This window comes from Giraffa tippelskirchi, chromosome 10, assembly GCF_054371585.1.
Source record: "Giraffa tippelskirchi isolate mGirTip1 chromosome 10, T2T-mGirTip1v1.2.pri, whole genome shotgun sequence".
Taxonomy (NCBI): domain Eukaryota; kingdom Metazoa; phylum Chordata; class Mammalia; order Artiodactyla; family Giraffidae; genus Giraffa; species Giraffa tippelskirchi.
The window spans coordinates 95,278,436-95,300,354 of record NC_137284.1 but is presented as its reverse complement, the minus strand read 5'-3'; the positions used below and the strand labels follow the sequence as shown (position 1 = coordinate 95,300,354).

The window sequence follows — 21,919 nt, the reverse complement described above, 5'->3', positions numbered from 1 at the left end:
AAATAGAAAGTCACCATTAGAATTCCACAGTTGTAACTGCTGTAGCCAAGAACCAGTGATGAATGCTAATATTCCTGGATGCCCCCTTGCCTCTTCAGAGCAGTCCCTCAAAGTGATCTGAGAGTCCTGTCTCCTGGGCTTACATTGTAATAAAATGTAACTCTCAAAAATAAATAAATAAAATGATAAAATTACTGGGTCAAACCTTCAAGAGAAACAGGTTGTTTGCATAGCTCCAAAGTGTTTTTTCTCCCCTTACCCACCCACATCCAGATTAATTACTGAGGTAGGTTTAATATATGTCCACCGATTCTTCACTCCTCATCCTTTAAGGAGATAGAGCTTAATTGCCCTCCCCTTGAGTAAGGGCTGAAGTTACCTGCTTCTAATGAACAGAATATGGAAAGCAGGAAAATAGTAACTTTACAGTGGAGAGAGCTGGCAGACATCACTCTAACCAAGTGATCAAGGTTCATGTAACCAGTAATAAGCCATGTCAATATCATGTGCTCCCAGATTTAATGCAATTAGAAGGTTCCATCACCCAAAACCTCAGTTGAATTATGAAAAATCATCAGGAAAAACTCTAGTGAAAATAGGTGTACCATAGTGGTTATCAGCGGGGAGAGGGAAGGAGGGAGGGGCAATAAAGAAGTAGGAGGTTAAGAGGTACAAACTATGATTTTTTTAAATAAGCTACAAGGATCTATTGTGCAACACAGGCAGTGTAACCAGTATTGATAATAACTGTAAATGGAGTATAATCTTTTTTTAAAAAAGAAGTAATTATGATGATACTAATGATGGTGGTTGGACGGTGATTATAATCTAGCAATTCAGGAATTCTTCACTCAGAAATCACTAAATTTGACCTTAGGTGGAAAAGCTTTTGTTTCACTTAAAACCTTCCTATTGATCTGTATGAGAATACAATAGTCGCTGGTATAAACATTCTCTAGGAATGAGGGCGTGTTGGAATGTTTCACAAAATATATTGGTTACAGATAAGAAATGAAGAATGTACCTTAGGAAAAATATGAAGATTAATCAATTTAGTAAGCTTGATTTATCCCTGAAAGAATTCAATTGACTAGTTCTCCTTTCCAAGTCTGGAAAGAAGTTCAAAGAAAAAATACTTTATGAAAAAAAAGAGATGATAGAGAACTTATTTATAGAGTTGGGGAAGTAATTAACATTGATATGTTTACACAGCTAACACACATATAATTATTTTTCTCCATTTCTGTCCTGATAATGATAAAATGAGGATATTGTTCCTTGTTATAAAAAAATGAAAAGCTCTTGATTAAAAAAAAAAAAGATGTTCTACAAAATAACTTACTAGTAGTCTTTAAAAGTCTTAGGTTCATGAAAAACAAAGAAAGACCAAGAAACTTTCAGATCAGAGGAAACTAAGTAAGAAGATGTAACAATTAAGTGCAATGTGATGTCCAGGACAGGGTCCTGGAACAGAAATAAGACAGTGGAAAAACTGGGGAAAGCCTAGTACAGTGTGTAGTTGAGTTGATATTGTAGCAATGTTAATTTCTTGTTTTGGTATCTGTAGCATGGTTTTGTAAGATGTTAACATTGGAGAAAGCTGGTGAAGGACTTACAGGAACACTCTATACTCACTTGGCAACACGTCAAAAACTACAAAGCTTCAAAAATTGCTTACTAATTTTGTAACTGTATGTATTCTACAGGGCTTAGAATTTAAATTCCTGTTTCGTATCCCTATCTGTACTTCTAAACTGCTGTTCAACTTTAGAGAAATCTGTTACCTCTTTGATATCTGATCCATACAGTGTAGAACAAGACGATATTTGAATCAAAAGCCTCTTGAAATGATACATAGATGTCAGTGAGTCTTTTGAAAATCTGAAGTGTTCTTTGAAGTATCACTTAGAAGTCTGTTCACTCTAAAAAAAAAATGAAATTAACAAATGGTTTGCAACATACTTATTTTTATCATTAAGATGGTTCAGTGTACTAAATTTCCTAGAATAACTTACTTGATTCAATTTTGTGGGGTTTTTTTCCTTTTCTCATAAAGCGGCTCCATACTGGATCATAGCACCTCAAAATCTTGTGCTGTCCCCTGAAGAAGATGGAACCCTCATCTGCAGAGCTAATGGCAACCCGAAACCCAGAATTAGCTGGTTATCAAATGGAGTCCCGATAGAAAGTAAGTTTCCCTGATTGGCTTCAGTCTCAGTGTGTTTTTGGAGCATAGCGATTTCTCCACAGGAGACACATGATGATAAAATAACTTGACTTAAGGAAGGAAGCCATATATAAGTTACACAGAAACACCAGATTACCTTTAGATTTTAATTTTGTTATCTTTAGATATAATTTATTATGACTGAATTGTTTATGTTATTAGAACAGTATGCACTGATTGGAACTTTGCAATTGTTCTCTGTGTGAATCATAGGAACAATGACAGGGTGAGAAATAAACTCCACTGAAAAGTTCACATTATCTTCTTTGTTCAAAATGTCACGTGATGTGTGGAAACATCACAGGAGTTAGGGGAAGTGTTAGGGAGGCTAGGAATAGAGACAGTGGATATGACAATAAGAAATACGGCTGTCTTAAGTTAAAGAGGTTTTAAATTATTAGGCCCATTCCTAATAGAGCTCAGATGTTCCCAAGTTCTCCAGTCTTGAGAGATCACTGTTCCATTTAATACCCAAAGAAGAACACATCCTTTGGCCTCAGTCGTATGCTGGATGTTCTGTCTTTGACTCGTCTTCCCTCCCCAAGTATTACTGAGATCATCCTTGAGCAATGTTTACATGATCTTAGCTGCCAAGTATCACCTCTTCTGCCACCTCCCCTGGACCACTCCAGCTCTCAGCCAGCTTCTCCAGGCTGCCACCCTGCTGCCTAGAACAGTCCCCCAGAGTGTAGCCACAGGCTGTCCCTCAATCTTCTAAATCATAGCAAAGACCAGTTTTACAAAACTTGATTAGAAGCTTGAGTCTCATAGAAGGGCATTATAGCAAAGAAAAAAGAGAAAATTAAAATCGATATTGCATCTCCCTCCTCTTGGATTCCTAAGCCATGGCCATCCACAGAAAGCCCACTGCCTCTCCGTTTTCTTGATTCCACCTACCACCAGCTGCTATTGACAAGAGAATCTTTGGACATTTTCCTCTTCTTAGAGAGAGAGAGAGAAAAAAAAAAAAGGTTTCTGTTTAAAACCCCTCATCGGGTTCACCCTCCCCATCAGTAGCATAATAATCTGTAAAGACATTCAGTAAAGACAACCTTCAGAATTATGTTATAGAGCAGCTTGGCTCCTCATTCCTTCCAAAGTGAAAGTCAATCAGTCGTCTCCAACTCTTTGCAACCCCATGGACTATACAGTCCATACATATATTATGCAGTCCATGGAATTCTCTAGGCCAGAATACTGGAGTGTGTAGCCTTTCCCTTCTCCAGGGGATCTTCCCAACCCAGGGATCAAACCCAGGTCTCCTGCATTGCAGGCCAATTCTTTACCAGCTGAGCCACAAGGGAAGCCCAAGAATACTGGATTGGGTGGCCTATCCCTTCTCCAACAGATCTTCCTGACCCAGGAATCCAACCGGAGTCTCCTGCATTGCAGGCAGATTCTTTACCAACTGAGCTATCAGGGAAGCCCTTCATTGCCTCCAAGCCAGAATCAAAAATTGGTTCTACTCTCCCATACCCAAAAGATTCATTAAACTGGCTTTCCTGAAATAGTCTTCACCCTAAGATGAATCTGAAAAATACTGGCAGATTTTAAACAGCCCAAGTTCCTGATGATTCTCACCATCAAGGTCTTACTGTTCCAGGTCTAGGTAGAGTGAGAGACCTGCTTCTATGAGTGTTTATTAGTAGTTTGTCACAGAACACAGTCCTTATCAGATGCTCAAATCAGACAGCCTGTGTTTATTGTAAAAGGAAATATGTTCCTGGGAGAACACAGATACTAAGGAGTCCAGCAAAATGGGTTTGGATATTTCTACTCCTAATTTTAACTAGGATCAGAATCAGGAAAAACTGTAGAATATTTTGTGGTTGTGCATTGGGAAGCTGTTGTCATTCTCAGGGACATATGAGTGAAAACTGAGAAGTGGAAGGAAGCCCAGAACTAAAAAGTAAGTGTTCTGGTAGGATTGTATTCAGAATGGCAAGAACGGATGGAGCGTGCTCAGCGCTTTTGGTACCAAGTTTTGTAGCTCAGAGATTCTGTGCCGATTTAGGGAAGGTTAAATGTACCCCTGAGATCTGGCCTCAGTGAAACTGACAAGTGGGAGGGGACATCCATCATTTCTCAGTGGGGAAGCTGGGGAACCAGGGAATGTTGAAAAGATAAATCCTCAAGCTCAGCAGCCAGAATGCAGTCAGAAGCAGGGGGAAATTGAGATGTAGGTGGGTCAGTGACACAGGGATGAGGGGAGATAAAATAAGGAAGCTGATCTTTCCTTCTGGTTCTCTCAGTTTGTGATCCTTCCAAATGAGGCACAGGTGGTACCTCTCAGGGAACCTGTAACTCCAGCTGTGTTGAGAGTTTTGCACTGTTTGGGTATAACATAAATAAGATTGAAGGGTGTAACGTCCAGTACAGGGAATATAGCCAGTATTTTGTAACTTCATTTGGAGTATAATCTATTATAAAATATTGAATCACTGTGTTGTACACCTGAAATTAATATAATATTGTAAGTCAACTAGACTTCAATTTTTAAAATGAGCTTTGAAGTTGCACTCATAGACATTCCCCTTTAAATGAAATATTTGGGGGAAGGATCCACTATGAAAGGCTGGCGTTTGGGGGATGGAGTGTAGGTCCCTGGAGACAAGTGGAACCTGTCTTCTGTAACCCCAGATCATCTGATTGGGTCCAGAGCAGAAAGAGTTAGAACAAAATCTCTCAAATCAGGTTCAAAACAAGTTCATTTCTTCCATCCCCGAAATATGTCTTAAGAGGCTCAGCAGAGCTGGGATCATAGTTGACGATGCCTGCAGATCAAGGGCCCCTCCTCCTCTGGTGTGCCTTAGAGTGGGCACACTGGTGGACAAGTAGGAAGAGAAAATGCCATTCAGCCTGGCAGGAAAGCCAGGGACCCAGTGCTGGGAGCAGATGCTGTCTGTTTATACTGAGGTGATGAGAAGTGTATAAAGAAAGCTGAGCACCAAAGAATTGATGCTTTTGAACTGTGGTGTTGGAGAAGACTCTTGAGAGTCCCTTGGACTGCAAGGAGATCCAACCAGTCCATCCTAAAGGAAAGAAGTCCTGAATATCCATTGGAACGGCTGATGCTGAAGCTGAAACTCCAATACTTTGGTCACCTGATGCGAAGAGCTGACTCACTGGAAAAGACCCTCATGCTGGGAAAGACTGAGGGCGGGAGAAGGGGACAACAGAGGATGAGATGGTTGGATGGCATCACTGACTTGATGGACATGAGTTTGAGTAAGTTCCAGGAGTTGGTGATGGACAGGTAGGCCTGGCATGCTGCAGTCCCTGGGGTCGCAAAGAGTCAGACATGACTGAGCAACTGAATTGAACTGAACTGATGAGAAGTGTCCCTGGGAGGTGTCTTCCTCCACATCTGGAGGCCAAGCTAAAAATGCATGGATTACTGTTTGTAATCTCAGAATTGAAAGCTGGTGGGTTTGAGGCACCTGGTGGGGATGCACAGCTCTCTGCAGGAGGGCACGGCAGGGACAGTACAGTTCCCCACCCCTACTCTCAGCCGCTGGTCCATCTACAGCTTCTGGTGAATGACTTCGTGGCTAGACACTAAGTCTGTTTTTTAAATTTTTAATTAATTTTTTAAAATTTTCAGTGTTCAATTTTTAAAACATTTTTAATTGTATTCATATATAGTTGATTTGTAACGTGTGAATTTCTGCTGTACAATAGAGTTATTCAGTTATACATGTATATACATTTTTTTCATTTTCTTTTCTGTTACGATTTATCCCAGAATATTGAATATAGTTTCTTGTGCTTGACAGTAGGACCGTATTGTTTATCTAATCTAAATGTAATAGTTTACATTCTCTAATCCCAAATTCCCAATCCATTCCCCCTGCGCTCCCCACCTGTAAGTCTGTTCCCTATGTCTGTGAGTCTGTTTCTGTAAATAAGTTCATTTCAGACGCTAAGTCTTAAACAGCTAGTTCAAAGTGAACCCTATATGCCCCCACCTTGCACTGACCTCCCTGATCCAAGACAGGGAGTAAATGAAGAAGAAAACTGTCCAAAAATCTGTAGAAGTTTGAGGAGCCTCCTGCCTCTCCCCTGTCTGCCCTGCTTGATAGTTTACCCGTTAATTCAGAGGCCTCTAAATAGAATTGAGGTTTGGGGACCTTTCTGGAAACAAGAGACTGCAGCTTGTCATCTGTAGTTTGCTGAGTTTGCAACCCACAGATGCATTCAGCAGTGATAGGGCAAGAACGAAGGATGGCAGAGAGACAGGAGAGGGCAGGAGAGAGCAAGATCTGCTACAATATACAACGACACAGAATTGGCATGGTAAGGATTAAAGGGGGAACCAGAGTAAACCTCAAAGGTTAGCCAGGAGCACAGGCTGACTTTCTGGCACCTCCCTAGAAGGTTGCAGAAACCTTGGATGGATCAGTCGCTGAGGGGCAGGGGCAGGGAACAACTGTGCTTCTGCAGTATCACAGTGCAGCATTCAGCCAGGGGCCTGAGCTCCTCACCAGCTGCCATGCAACAGAGAACATTATCGGAGGACCACAGTACCAGATACCTCCCCACTCCTGATTTGTAGACAGTCACCTAAGGACATTGTCACTCTCTTCCCCCCCCAACCCCTACCTCTGTAGGTTCTGGCTGCCAAATGCACATCAGAACTATAAAAGGAGAAGGTGGATCAGGACAGGAAAGGGTCAGACTTGGGTTTTGTTAGCAAAATACAGTGTTGCTGGTTTGTGACTGTGCATTTCAGACCTGGCATCCTACTGTTTTACAAAACTGGAAGAATTCATTCATAAAGAGTCAGGGCCCTAATCTCAATGTCTTTCAAAGCTCTGTCCCCCTAGGACTGGCCAGGTTACTTTAAACTTTCCTTGAAGCAAAAAAAAAAAAAAAAAGACTATTAAATATGGAATTTGCATAAAATATGTTTGAAACCACCTGCAGAAGTCCAGAACACAGCTGCAGAGGTGCTGATGCCAAAAAAGAACTCATAGTTTTTATTGTGTTACCCACAGTGTCTGGGAAAGTGTGAAAATAGAACACAGAACCAGAAAGAAAATGTCCAAGGTCAAGGCTGTGGACACCAAGATTCCCGACCTTGTCCTGGGAGACAGTGGGAGAACCTAGCACTTGTAGATCTTTAATCATCCCCCTTGTGAGTTGAGGTAGATCTCTTGGATTCTTCCAAGTGGAACATCTGTAAGATCATACTATTATTATGTTAAAAGTCCCCTTTTCTCTAAAAGATGAGAAGGCGATGGAATGAAGGGAGTAGACAGAAGGCCTCCTCCTGCCACAGTTACATATTTTGCTGATATTGGAGGGAGAGATTGAAAGACAGTGATACATAATAAGCAGGCAGAGATGTGGTCTAGGACTCCCCAAGATTCCTCCAAGTCCTCTTTTTCCTTTTTTCAAAAGGGCTCAATGGCCATCCCTTCACAGGGGATGTAATACCTAGATGAAGAAGAAAATTCATCTCTTCATTCAGATATTTGTTCTACATTATGCACAGACGTTCAGATTTCAGGACATGTTTATAGAGGAGACTAACTCAGGAAATCTGAGCAGTAATTGTACATTAAACAAATCATTAAGTCTCTAGTTTCTCATCTTCAAGATATATATACTTCTCTCTCCTTAGTCTGTTTCATGAAGCTCTTTTTAAAATAAAACTATGCATTAGATACAAAAATATTTTAAAATTTGATAGTATTTTTTACTTGTATACTGGCACTTATTGTTTTTCTTATTTTCTAAATGTTGGAAACATTCATGGTTTTGGCCAGCCATGTCAGAAAGGGTAGAATAAAAGAAAGTATTACTGGAAGACTATCACCCCAGTTCTGAACCTCACCTTTGGGGCTTTGTATGGCGGTGATTTCTGTGCTCTTAAGTTTCTTTACCCAGTGTACATTTATAGCAATTGAAGTTGATATTCCTAGAATTAATTATTATTTCTTTGGGCAATTTGGGTTTAGATACTGGAGAGTTACTCCCACTCAGTAGCCAGGACACAGAATTCAAAGGCTTCAAATCTCTCTGCACCAGTGGTTTTGTTCTTTGTCCAGTACCTGCTGAGCTCCCGTATGTCACTATGACGGGCCCGAATTTGCTGATATTTCTTTAGTAAGTACTCAAGGAAAATGTAGACCAAACCCCCATGGAGAATTATCTGCTTATTTACTCTTATTACTCTTACCTAGAGGGCTTATTTGATTCCTAAATACATCACCAAAAATAAATATTTGGAGGCTGCTCCATTTAGCAGAAATAAGGCAGATACACTCAGAGGCCTCTCAGGTTAAAGGAAAAAAAAAACAAGTTGGAATGGGCCGATAGCAGAAAAAAAAACAAGCTGTGGGCTACATAAAAGCTGTTCTAAATGGTGTGTGTTGTGCTTGATGAACCCCTACTAGGGGAAGATGGTCCTACTGGCTTTGTGAGTTGAGCTGGTCTTCCATGTTCATGGCGAGGTAACTTTTTACTGTGGTTGAAAAAACACATAACAGGTTCTACTGTCTAGCACAGGGAACTATATCCAATCTCCTGGGATAAAGCAGTATAGAAAAAATTATTTTAAAAGGAATGTGTATATGTGTAAAACTGAGTCACTTGCTATATATCAAGATTGGCACAACATTGTAAATCAACTATACTTCAGTTAAAAAACAAATACACATAACAGAAAATTTGCCATCTTAATCATTTTTAAGAGCACAGTTCAGTAGTGTTACAGTACTTTCACACTATTGTGAAATAGACCTCCAGAACTTTCTCATCTTGAAAAACTGGAACTGTATCCCCATTAAACACACAGTGGTGTAGCTTTTAAGAGCTCGGTATATTCAAGGAACTGGGAGGGACTCCCAGCCCTCCACAGCCTGGCGGGTCCACAGAAGTGCAGTCAGAATCCACACGGAGCCCAACTGCTGGGTCCAAAACACAGAATAGTTGACAGAGAAGGAGACTCCAGAGATGCTGCTCGGTCCCAACACACTGTGCTGAGGCAGTGGAAGGACATTGCTGAGAATGTGTGAGTCAGAAAGACCGAGATGATCCTAGACTTGAGATGCAGGACAGGGAACACAGGCCTCCCTGAGGGATGCTGCATTCTCAGGGTACCTGACAGCTGGCCACAGGTCTCATCCACTTCCTAGGCCAGTGTGGCATGTCAGTCCTCTGCTGTCATTTACTGAGGAAATCTATACTCTGTCCAAGGAATTGAAACTTGTGTTTTTCTTCTGGTTGGAAGAACATGCTCCTTAAGGCCATTTTGAAATCATTAGAATCATAAACGGTGGATGTGAGCTAAGATGCCAACTCAAACTGGTGTTGTTTTTTTTTTTTCGGCCACAACACAGCATTCAGGATCTTAGTTCCCCAACCAGGGATCGAACCCATGCCCCAGGCAATGGAAGCGGGCAGTCTTAACCACTGGACCCAGGGAAGTCCGCCAACTCAAAGCACCATGGCTCACTCCATCACTAGTGGAAGTAACTGGACTGTCTAAGAAAATAGTCTTTCTTCCTTTTTTTTTTTTTTGGTTTTTCTTTTGATTTGATTTTTTTATTTTTTAAAATTTTTATTTTGTATTGGGGTATAGGGCTTCCCTTGTAGCTCAATCGGTAAAGAATTGCCTGCAGTGCACGAGACCTGGGTTCAATCCCTGTGTTGGGAAGATCCCCTGGAGAAGGAAATGGCAACCCACTCCAGTATCTTTGCCTGGAAAATCTCATGGACAGAGGAGCCTGGTGGGCTGCAGTCCATACGGTCACAAAGAGTCAGGCACGACTGAATGACTAACACTTACCTATTTTACTGGGGTATAGCCAATTAGCAAACAATGTTGCGATAGTTTCAGGTGAACTGTGAAGGGACCCAGTCACACACACACATGTATTCATTCTCCCTCAAACACCCCTTGCATCCAGGCTGCCACATAACGTTGAGCAGCGTTCCATGTGCTACACTAAGCTGATTTTCTAAGTTAGCTATCAATTGTGATTGGAATGTCAGACATACAACTACATACAGAATGGTGTGATAGTAAATGTGTGTAGTTTTAAGCCACTAAGTTTAGAGTAACTTGCTCAGCCTCAGTAGAAACTAATGCAGAATGAGAATGAGTGGGCATGATACTTTGAATATGTGTAATAAAACAAGGATGAATAACACTAGTGTGATGTCTTTTGTTATTTATTTTCATTAATAACCCACAGATGAAATTTTTAAAGTGATAAAGGAGTCTAAAGGCAGTAATAAATATGTCTTAGGTGCCCATCCTTTTCCTGTCATCAAAGGGGAGAAATGGTGTTTAGAATGTAAGTACAGGCTAGTAAGTGGTTCAGGTTCCAAGAGCAGTTTAAGAGGAAGGGTGCTGTTATTTATTGTTTCAATTTATTTTATTGAAGTATAGTTGATTTATCATGCCATGTTAATTTCTGCTATACAGCAAATCGATTCAGTTATTCATACATAGACTTTTTTTTCTTATTCCTTTCCATTACGGTTTATCTGGGATATTGCATATATGGGTGCTGTTATTTAGAGTTGGTTTTGATCAGCATGCTGAGACAGATACCTAACACCCCTTTTAGTGTGCTTTTAAAGCCATGTAAGGTTACACCCTAAGATTTAGTGTTCACAAAAATAAATATATGTTCAATAGCATGGCATTTCTAAATTGTTGGTCATGCGTTGGACTGAATTCTCATATATTACCAACTTGTTCCATTCCGCTTTAGATAGGATCAATCGTGGTCTTAACATTTTTTTAGATACTTAAGAGATTTAGGTGAAACTGCTACCTTTAAGAGAAATTGCACACAGTTTATTTCTATTTCAGCTTCTCAAATTGCCAAAGCAGGAAAATACATATTTTCACATTTGATAATTAGCCCTATATTTATTTACATATCTGTTTCAGTAAGAGGCTTTTAAAATATACAAGTTTGGATGATGTAGAGGGTTTTATATTTTTGGACTACTTTTTGCTGTCTCCTCCTGGTGGCTCAGACAGTAAAGAATCTGCCTGCACTGTAGGAGATCCAAGTTTGATCCCTGGGTCAGGAAGAACCTCTGGAGGAAGAAATGGCAACCCACTCCAGTATTCTTGCCTGGAGAATTCCATGGTCAGAAGAGCCTGGTGGGCTATAGTCCATGGGGTCACAAAGAGTTGGATAAAACTGAGTGATTAACACTTGATAATTAACTTTCCTTCTCATAAATAACAGTAAGTTTTTGTGAACAAGGTAATATTTTCCTGAATTTGTATTGCATTTACACCTAACTTGTGGTTTTCTCCCCTACCTTTCTCAAAATAGTATTGAAAAGAATCAATCCATTTAACACTGAATGGAAATCAAGCAGATACCCATGCTGATAAGTGATAACTGAATTCTGAGGAAGGAAATTAATGGTTGCTGCCTGGTTGTTGGTTTTCTTTCTTACTACATATATACCTAGATCAGTCTTCTACTTACTCTAAATTAGACCTCAAGTTGTACATCTTTTGAGTAAATAGGAATGAATGTATACTTTTTGTTTTTATATCCAAACAGTTGCCCCTGATGACCCCAGCAGAAAAATAGATGGCGACACCATTATTTTTTCCAAAGTTCAAGAAAGATCAAGTGCAGTGTATCAGTGCAATGCCTCTAACGAATACGGATATTTACTGGCAAACGCATTTGTAAATGTGCTGGGTAAGCTCTCCCTTTATTAAAGACATGGCAGATTCAGTTAATGACCATTGTTGTTTTTCATTCATTCAGCGGAAATACATTAAGCATCTGCTATTTCAATAACGTGAGATATGCAGACGACACCACCCTTATGGCAGAAAGTGAAGAGGAACTAAAAAGCCTCTTGATGAAAGTGAAAGAGGAGAGTGAAAAAGTTGGCTTAAAGCTCAACATTCAGAAAACTAAGATTATGGCATCTGGTCCCATCACTTCATGGGAAATAGATGGGGAAACAGTGGAAACAGTGTCAGACTTTATTTTTGGGGCTCCAAAATCACTGCAGATGGTGATTGCAGCCATGAAATTAAAAGATGCTTACTCCTTGGAAGGAAAGTTATGACCAACCTATACAGCATATTAAAAATCAGAGACATTACTTTGCCAACAAAGGTCTGTCTGGTCAAGGCTATGGTTTTTCCAGTGGTCATGTATGGATGTGAGAGTTGGACTATAAAGAAAGCTGAGCGCCAAAGAATTGATGCTTTTGAAGTGTGGTGTTGGAGAAGACTCCTGAGAGTCCCTTGGACTGCAAGGAGATCCAACCAGCCCATCCTAAAGCAGATCAGTCCTGGGTGTTCATTGGAAGGACTGATGTTGAAGCTGAAACTCCAATACTTTGGCCACCTCATGCGAAGAGTTGACTCATTGGAAAAGACCCTGATGCTGGGAAGGATTGGGGGCAGGAGGAGAAGGGAATGACAGAGGATGAGATGGTTGGATAGCATCACTGACTCGATGGACATGAGTTTGGGTAAACTCCAGGAGTTGGTGATGGACAGGGAGGCCTGGCGTGCTGCGATTCATGGGGTCGCAAAGAGTCGGACACGACTGAGCGACTGAACTGAACTGAACTGATGCAGTGGCATAGAACTTGGAGCTGGAAGGGATATAGGAAGATAGATAAGATACAATCTGATAGTTACATTGTGTCAAACCCCTCAAAAGGAAAAGAGCATTGGTTCGCTGTTAATGACTGAATGTGACTATTGTACCAGCCTTAGAAACTGATGAGTCAAATGAAAATTTCATGATTCTGATTTTTGAAAATCAGTTGTTAATCATAAAGTTTAGCATTGATCTAAGTCACAGATGTACATTTATTTATCAATTCATAATAATATGTTTAGGAAACTATGACATAAATGTTCTGAAGTGGTTGGTTTTTGTGAACATTATATTTCCCTTATGGAACAAAAATGACTAAAATACCAGATTTGTTAGAAATAAAATTTATATGAGAATGGTTTTCATGATACCAACTCTTTAAGTGGAGTAGGCTCTCTTTCAAATAGAATTAAGGTCAGGAAGCCAACCAATGTGTGGTATTTTTTCCTTCATGCTTGAAACAAAGGTCAGTAAAATCACCTGAAGAGCTGAGCCATCATGATGTTGATGGATGTACAGGAAGCAGTTCCAATTCTGGTTGTGTTTTGAGTCATCAGCATTCTGCTTTTTTCTGCCAACTTGTGTGTTTTCATGGGCCATTCAACAAAAATGTATTTAGTCATTATTTTGTGCCAGATACTGTGCTGATTTATGGAGAGAAAACAGTAAAAAGTGCCATTCCTTGCCTGCAAGGAACTCACAGTGTAGTAGGAGATATAAAGAAATCAGTTATTACAAACTATGCCTGAGTAAGATGCAAACGTGAGGCAGAGGGAGAAAACTCGTGTTTTTCCACCTTGAGTGACCAGTAGGGTCACACCTGCCTGAGAATGTAAGGGGAGAGATACATTGGCAGTGCCTTACCATGAACTCTAATGACCTTAAAAAGGCGCAGAAATACACAGTGGGCCTAAATGTTTATTTTATCTTAATATTTACTTTACCTTTTGACAACATTTTTAGCTGAGCCACCACGAATCCTTACATCTGCAAACACACTCTATCAGGTCATCGCAAATAGACCTGCCTTACTGGACTGTGCCTTCTTTGGGTCTCCTCTGCCTACCATCGAGTGGTAAGTAGTGATCCTGTCTGTTTGTTATATTTACATTTGCTAGAGCTTTCAACTTTCTCAGTATGTAGGGTTTTAGTCAGAGCACAGATAGAAAAAGCAGGGAAGAATCCATCATCTTATTAATTATTAAATGTATTCACAAATATTTATTAATGACTTGCTCTATGCTAAATACTGTCACATGGATAAGCTTCCTGACGGTATGCTTTGTCCAACCTGGAGAGATATATAAATGTCTTTGAAAAAAGAAATTAAAATTACAGTGCCACGTTATCACCTGGGATGTCATGAGTGATGGCTGGAGAGATAGGTTGAGGGACTTCCTTGATCATAAAATATCACCTAAGGTGAGAGCAGGGTCCATAAGCTTAAAAACAGAATTTGCTATTACCAGTGTTCCCCTCCCACTGAGCATGCTGGCTTGGATCCAGCCAAGCTCCCCCCATGTCTTTCACTACCTCTTTAGACCATTCCATTTCACCTATCCCTCCTGGTACTAGTCCTGTTCATCCTTCCAGCTTGCTTTAGCCTGAGCTGAAAGAGACAAGGCCAAGAGAGGCAACAGGTCAGAAAGAATGAGTGAAAGAAAATTGGAACATTCATTTATGGATCCTCTGTCAGCTGGCAGACACTGTGTGGGGCTCCATTTCTTGCTGTGAGATTAAAGCCAGGTATTGAATTAAAACACAAACAAGGATGCTTATGCAGAAAATTTCCTAGCAAAGGAGAAGAGTTAATGCTTAGTCTTACACCTCTTTTCATCCATCCTCATTTCTTCTTTTGAACTTTTTGTTTTGTGCTGGGGGTATGGCCAATTAACAGTGTTGTGATAGTTTCCGGTGGATAGCAAAGGGGCTCAGCCATACATATACGTGTATCCATTCTCCCCCAAACCACTCTCCCATCCTGGATGCCATATACCATTGAGCAGAGTTCCATGTGCTGTAGAGTAGCTTCTTGTTGGTTATCCATTTTAAATATAGCAGTGTGTACATGTCCATCCCAAGTGAAAGTCGCTCAGTCTTTTCCGACTCTTGGCAACCCCTGGACCTGTCAGGCTCCTCTGTTCATGGGACTCTCCAGGCAAGAATCCTGGAGTGGGTAGCGTTCCCTCCTCCAGGGGATCTTCCCAATCCAGGGATTGAACCAAGGTCTGCCACATGGCAGGCAGATCCTTCACGGTCTGAGCCACTAGGGAAGCCTGTCCCAAACTCCCTAACTATCCCTTCTGCCTGCAACCATAAGTTCATTCTCTAAGTCTGTGAGTCCATCCTCACTTCTCTTGATGCTAGCCCAGAAGCTGAATGTAGATGTACCTTACATGTATGCTTTTTTCCTTTTCCTCTCTGAATATTTTTCTATTTATACTCTCAAAAGTACAACCCTTGTAACCTTGATGTCGAAATCTCTGCAGATGGAGTTACAGACACATCATTGTAGGAGGAAAAGGTCAAAAGGAGCAGTCTTCATTTTGTCTGTTTTTTCATTTATTAGAGATAGAATAGATAATAATATGATTATTAAATTATGAATCTCTCATAATGAAAATTATCACTTAAGTATTTAGTATTATCACCCTCATTCTTTAAGCGCCATTTATCACTGAGTCCTCCAGTTTGACATCCTGTCTTTGCACTGACCCCCCCACCCCAATCCCCCTGAGTGACACACATGCAGTATGCTTACACAGATTTGAAGTCTGTGAGCATCACCTGGTAACACAGATCATGATGTGTTGACCTTGAACAGGGCATTTTATGTCTGACTTCAAACTATGATGTGTTTTTCTTCTCTTTGTGATGGTTTTCATAATGAAGGTTTAAGGGTGCTAAAGGGAGTGCTCTTCGTGAAGATATTTATATTTTACATGAAAATGGAACTTTGGAAATTCCTGTGGCCCAGAAGGACAGTACGGGAACTTACACATGTGTCGCACGGAATAAGTTAGGAATGGCAAAGAATGATGTTCACCTGGAAATCAAAGGTGAGGCAGAGGTGGCAAACATTTTTTATGTATTATGTGACTTGGAGCAAATTCTCCAGGCTTTTACAAAATTTTATTTTATTGAAGTATAGTTGATTTATAATGTTGTGCTAATTTCTGCTGTACAGCAAAGTGATTCAGTTATATATATATATGCGTGTATATATATATATATGTGTGTGTGTATGTATATATATATATATATATATATATATATATACATTCTTTTTCATAGTCTTTTCCATTGTGGTTTATCACAGCATATTGAATATAATTCCCTGTGCTACACAGTAGAACCTTGTTGTTTATCCATCCTGTATGTAATATTTTGCATCTGCTAACCCCAAACTTACAATCCATCCCTCCCCCACCCTCCTCTGCCTTGGCAACCACAAGTCTGTTCTCTATATTTTGATTTTGTTAAATTCTCCAGCTTTGGCAATGGATAACAGTAACTTTCCATTTCAGATCCAACAAGGATCATTAAACAGCCTGAATATGCAGTTGTGCAAAGAGGGAGCACTGTGTCCTTTGAATGCAAAGTGAAACATGATCACACCTTAATCCCCACTGTCACATGGCTGAAAGACCACGGGGAGCTGCCCAATGATGGAAGGTATTTGAAGACAATGCCTTTCCTTTTTCATCCTTCTCTCTTTAAGCTGCTCTTGAACTAGAGGTTTATTGTATAGTGACTTTTTTCGAAGATTTGTTGAGGTGGACCATTTTTAAAACCTTTATTGAATTTGTTACAATATTGTTTCTACTCCATGTTTTTTGCTTGAGGCATGTGGGATCTTAGCTCTCCGACCAGGGATCGAACCCTCACCCCCCTGCCATGAGAGGCTAAGTCTTAACCAGTGGACTGCCAGGGAAGTCCCTGTATAGTGACTTAATGGTTACGTTTTTAAAATTTCTGCCCCCTCTTCAAAGTAGATATATATTTCCTTTCTCTGCTGTAAATTGTTCAGACCTAGAAAGGTATCAAGTTATGGAAATAAGACCCTGAGAATGTTTGTCTATTTTTGTGTGTTGGTGTACTATGTAATTCAGGATGCAAAAATTCCTTTCAGATCTTGGACAACATCCATTGTTTTCTGCCATGTACAGTGCAGTCTCAACAGATGTTTTCATTCCCTTTTACAAATAAGCAGAAATGTGATCTCTTTAATCATCAGAGTGTGCCTGAATCCTCATCAGTATTTTACAGGACTCTAGTTTTTATTTGGATGGGGAGTTTTCTTTTCATTTTACCTAAAGCCAATAGAAGGAGGAGGAGAAAAATAAAACAAGTAAAGAATTTGAAAGAGCCTGAGCATGCTGCATTCCTCTAGCTTGGAATGGAGGAAAGGTCATGCCCATTTTCAGGTGGGTTTGATGAAGTACACAATTGAACGGGAGAATTTTAGCAATGCAGGGGGGCTACAGTCATCACCCCAGTGGGAATGAATGCTATCTGCTGGTAGAAATGGTTTCTGTGGCTTTTTTCCAACTGTGCCTTAATGGTGCCCTCTTGCCTGTAAATGTTCCTTAAAAGAACTATGTGGCCTTTTCTGTGCCCCGTGTTTCCATCTAGTTCTGTGCTTCAACTGGTCAGTTTTATCTCTGGGATCTGAACTGATAAAGATGAGAAGGAAGTATGAAGAAATGACCATTGGACTAAGTTAGCTAAAGGTTTAGCTTGGAAATCCCCTGTGAAGACAGTTTAATGATTTATGTGGCTTCATTAAAACCACGCATGAATCCTATTTGCATAGATTTTTGACCAACTGGATAAACCGTCATGCTCACGAGAAACTTCTAGAAAACTCTTCTTAGTGATTGGTGATCTAAATCTTCCTGTTTCTAGTGATAAACCTGATTGGTATTGTTTGCATTTATTTTCTTCTATTGCAAATCATTTCTCCTATTACAAATTATGCATGTGGAAAAATGATACAAAGTTTCTGCAGTAAATGATGAATTCTTTAGCCATGAAAAAGAATGAAATAATGCCATTTGCAGCAACATAGATTGATCTAGACATTATCATACTAAGTGAAGTAAGTCAGACAAAGAAAAATACCATATGATATCACTTATATATGGAATCTAGAAAAATGATACAAATGAACTTATTTATAAAACAGAAATAGAATCACAGACTTAGAAAACAAACTTACAGTTACCAAAGGTGAAAGGGATGGGGGCGGAGTAAATTGGGAATTTGGGATTAACAGATGCACACTACCATATATAAAATAGATGAATAGCAAGAACCTACTGTATAGTACAGGGAATTACATTCAGCATCTTGTAATAACCTATAATGAAAAAGAATCTGAAAAAGAGAATATGTATATATATGTATATATATGTACATATATACTCTTATTATTTGTATTCTTATTCATTGATATATATTTAAGTATATATATATATATAACTGAATCACTTTGCTATACACATGAAACATTGTAAATCAACTATATATACTTCAATGAAAAATAAGTAACAATAATTATAAATTATTTAAAAATATGCACTTTGTTACAAATTGAGCTGGATGAGTGGTAGTCGCAGAAGCCATAGGAAAGCCCTTTAGTCAGGGTAACTGGAACTGCCCCCACCTCAGCCCGTGGTCTTGAGGCAGTGCCTAGAACTCCAGAGGCATGGTTGAAAGCCACTGCACCAGAGGACTTGTCATCATTTCAAAACAAGCTTCTCATTCATTCAAAATATGTTCCAACTATAATCATTATCAAAGTGACATGTATTGTACAGGAATTTAGCTCTGATGTGCTGCTAATCTTTATCATCTTTCCCTTCTATCAAATTCACCATTGTTTTCACGCCAGTAAAATGGTTATGGGGTGTGGTTGGGTGTCCATTTCAGCTGCTCTGAATGTGTGATAATTGCAGGTTCACTGTTGACAAGGACCATTTGGTGGTCACTGATGTCAACGATGATGATGGTGGGACCTACACGTGTGTGGCCAACACAACTCTGGACAACGTTTCGGCCAGTGCTGTGCTTAGTGTTGTTGGTAAGAACTAAAACACGTATAGTACAACTGGATGCCCTGTTTTAGGTTGAAAGGAAAAATTGTCAATTGTAACTATTTTCTTGTTACAGTTTTACCATTTTATAGGTGAGTTAAATACCCACATCTTTTTTGAAAGATTCCTTTGAGGAAATAATTCCAGTATGAATGTACCCTATAGCAGCACTGGAATTAAAATGGTGGTTATGCATATTAGTGAAATTTTTATAAGACAGAGCAATTAATCTACTTTTATTTAAAATTGAAGAGGTTTTACCCCCAAATTGTTACTGTATGTTTATCAATGCCATGCCTCACAGCTAAACATAAGGCTCAGTTTTATAATCTTAATCATGCTCAGTCTTGGTCTTTTTGTGCTATCTTATATCTTTCCATTACTAATTTTGATTAAAATCGTTTATATTACTGTCCTTTCTAGCTCCTACTCCAACTCCAGCTCCCATTTACGGTAAACTAATACGAGTCCTTTTTCTCTGTTTTCTTTCGAACAATTTCACACATGCAGAAAAATTCCTTTACTTTCTTATCTCTATCACGTCATTGTGTTTCTTTAAGGAAAGGGACTCTGTCAGATGTTCAACTGTATTGTCCATTTACTGCTGTGAATCGTTTTTTCATTGTAACCCTGAAACTTCTCACTGCATATATTGCCACTCAATTCCAAGTATTTCATGTGTTATTACAAAGTCATTGAATTTAATGAAAGTCCCTCTTTGATATCATTTCTTTGTAAAGTAGCATAGTGCTTTTCAAAAGCTATTGTCCACATTTTACAGACAGGAAAAGCAATTTCATATGTCATTCCACAAATTAGATCTTCAATCTATTAAAAGTTGTTTTGGAAAGCTAAATGTTGTTTGGGGGTTCCCTTTTCAAGAAATTTACATAGGAAAACAATGCATGTCTAGAACAACATCTGACCTTTGTGTCAGAGAAAACCACCAATTCATTGTGTTCACAGAAGATAAATCACTAAAGATAGACAAAAAAGAGGACACTTCCATGTCATGTTGATTTTTCTGAGTTGGAAAAATAAATAAGAATTTTTTCCTGAAATCTTTTTGATTAAAGAACCCTCATCTTTTTTCAGTGTTAAATACAAAAATTAATTTTGTGGCAAAAACTCAGCTGGATTTTACAGATACCATGAATTATACTATAGAATACCTGTCCTTTATAGACATTTACTGCTTCTTTATTAGTATCAAAGAAGTGCTTACATTTTTAAATGGCTTCTGGTTTGTCCAAGAGCCATAGGTACTGCCAAGAGCAAGGTCAGGAAAAGACCCAAGGGGAACATTAACTCTCTGGATTTGAAATACACCATTAGAAGAGGAAGACATGCTTCTGGGACACCTTCATCCCAACAGGCATCTATACCCTGGTGTCCTCTGAGAATAAACACACCTCCCCATATGCCTGACTAGTACTGAGCATCCACATAAGGTATACATGCTGAGGGCTAGCTGCATAGCATCAATTTTATAATTCCCTTAAAAATATGAACATTCTTCAGGCGCCCCCAAATCTGTAGTTTAGCATGTTTCAGAAAGAATATTTGCAGCTTCTTTTAACAGTACATGCATTTACCTGTATTTTGTTTTTCAGCATTTGCCATTCTCTGTTTCCCATTTTTTAGAAATTCAGCTTCCATATTATTGTTTCTGTTTGTGCTCATCTATGTTTATGAAAAGTCACACACTGAGAGTGCTGGAGAACCATACTTGTCCATTCCACTGGCTTTGGTGACAAGGGACTTAGTTTCATTTGAAAAAGATACAAGCAGAGCTCACTGAGGGATTCTCCTGGATGTGTGTGTGTTCCCAGCAGCCTCAGCTGTTTTCATTTCCTTTTGGTTGCATGCTCATTGGCCATTACGTGTTCTGTGTCTGTACGAGTCCCCTCTGTGAATAGTAGTACAAGTAATGGAAAACCTCAAGGTCGGATGATTAACTATGATGTATGTGTTTGATCTGCAGATGTCCCAAATCCTCCCTTTGATTTAGAATTGACAGATCAACTCGACAGGAGTGTTCAGCTGTCATGGACCCCAGGCGATGACAACAATAGTCCTATTACAAGTATGTGATGTCATTTGCTTTTTCACTGGTAAACTTTATGATTATTTTCAAAGCATTCTGTCACATGCAATTGAAATTTCCCACAGAGATATTTCCTGGCATCCTCTACTTCATTTCTCACAGAACCAAAACATTTATTTATGGCTCACCTCTCCTCAGAGCTGGAGTCATTCTTGGTTACCGTTTCTGGTTTGGGACACTGATTGGTAAAGATGTTAATTAAGTGAATACACTGTCCTTTTGTGTTAAAGATCCATAAGAATCACCCTCAATTTCTGCCAAAGTAGGAAGATATATTGCAAAATATTTTGCCCATTAATATGGGAGAAAATAACAGAAAGACCAGTCTAAATCTTAGGAAATTGAGACTTGGTAAGTAAATTGACTTCTCAAACACGCAACTGGTAACAGAACTCAGTGTAGACATCTGAGGTGTCTTTCTTTCCATTAGCCCTTGCTATAAAGTGACGCATTCACCAGTGTTAACTCCTCACTTTGATGACATCAGCCTAGAGAGATTATTTGGGAAAGAGCCCATGGAAGATAAAAGGGAGAGAAAGCAGGAGTAGGCAGGAAAGATCTTCAGATTGTAATGCAGGTCTGATGTCTGTGAAAGGAGAGGAAGGAGGAGTGTGTGGGAGAACTCTCAGACTCCAGCACCGATCGTCTCAGCCAGGTCAGCAAGGATCCTCCCCAAGGGGAGGTTCCTCAGAGGGTGGGGCTGAGTCTAGGGCCCTCGCTGTGCTCAGTCACTGGACTAGCTCAGGTAGAGAGCGGCCTCATGGGAACGCCACAGCTGATCCTTAGGAAAGGGGCAGCAGATGGAGCCTGCTGTTGACATTCCTGGCAGTGGGTTCTCTCTCAAAAAGAGATCTGAGTAGTGTGTGTATATGTG

General features: G+C 39.6%; 1 protein-coding gene across 1 annotated transcript in view; it reads left to right on the top strand.

Annotated features, from left to right (window-relative positions):
* NRCAM (neuronal cell adhesion molecule) overlaps positions 1–21,919 on the top strand; it is a 320,682-nt gene that overhangs the window by 256,355 nt on the left and 42,408 nt on the right. Inside the window, 8 exon segments of the mRNA XM_081535995.1 lie at positions 2,057–2,188; positions 11,773–11,916; positions 13,804–13,915; positions 15,733–15,899; positions 16,368–16,515; positions 18,801–18,925; positions 19,362–19,391; positions 20,923–21,024. Of these exon segments, the coding sequence (XP_081392121.1) occupies positions 2,057–2,188; positions 11,773–11,916; positions 13,804–13,915; positions 15,733–15,899; positions 16,368–16,515; positions 18,801–18,925; positions 19,362–19,391; positions 20,923–21,024 (960 nt within the window).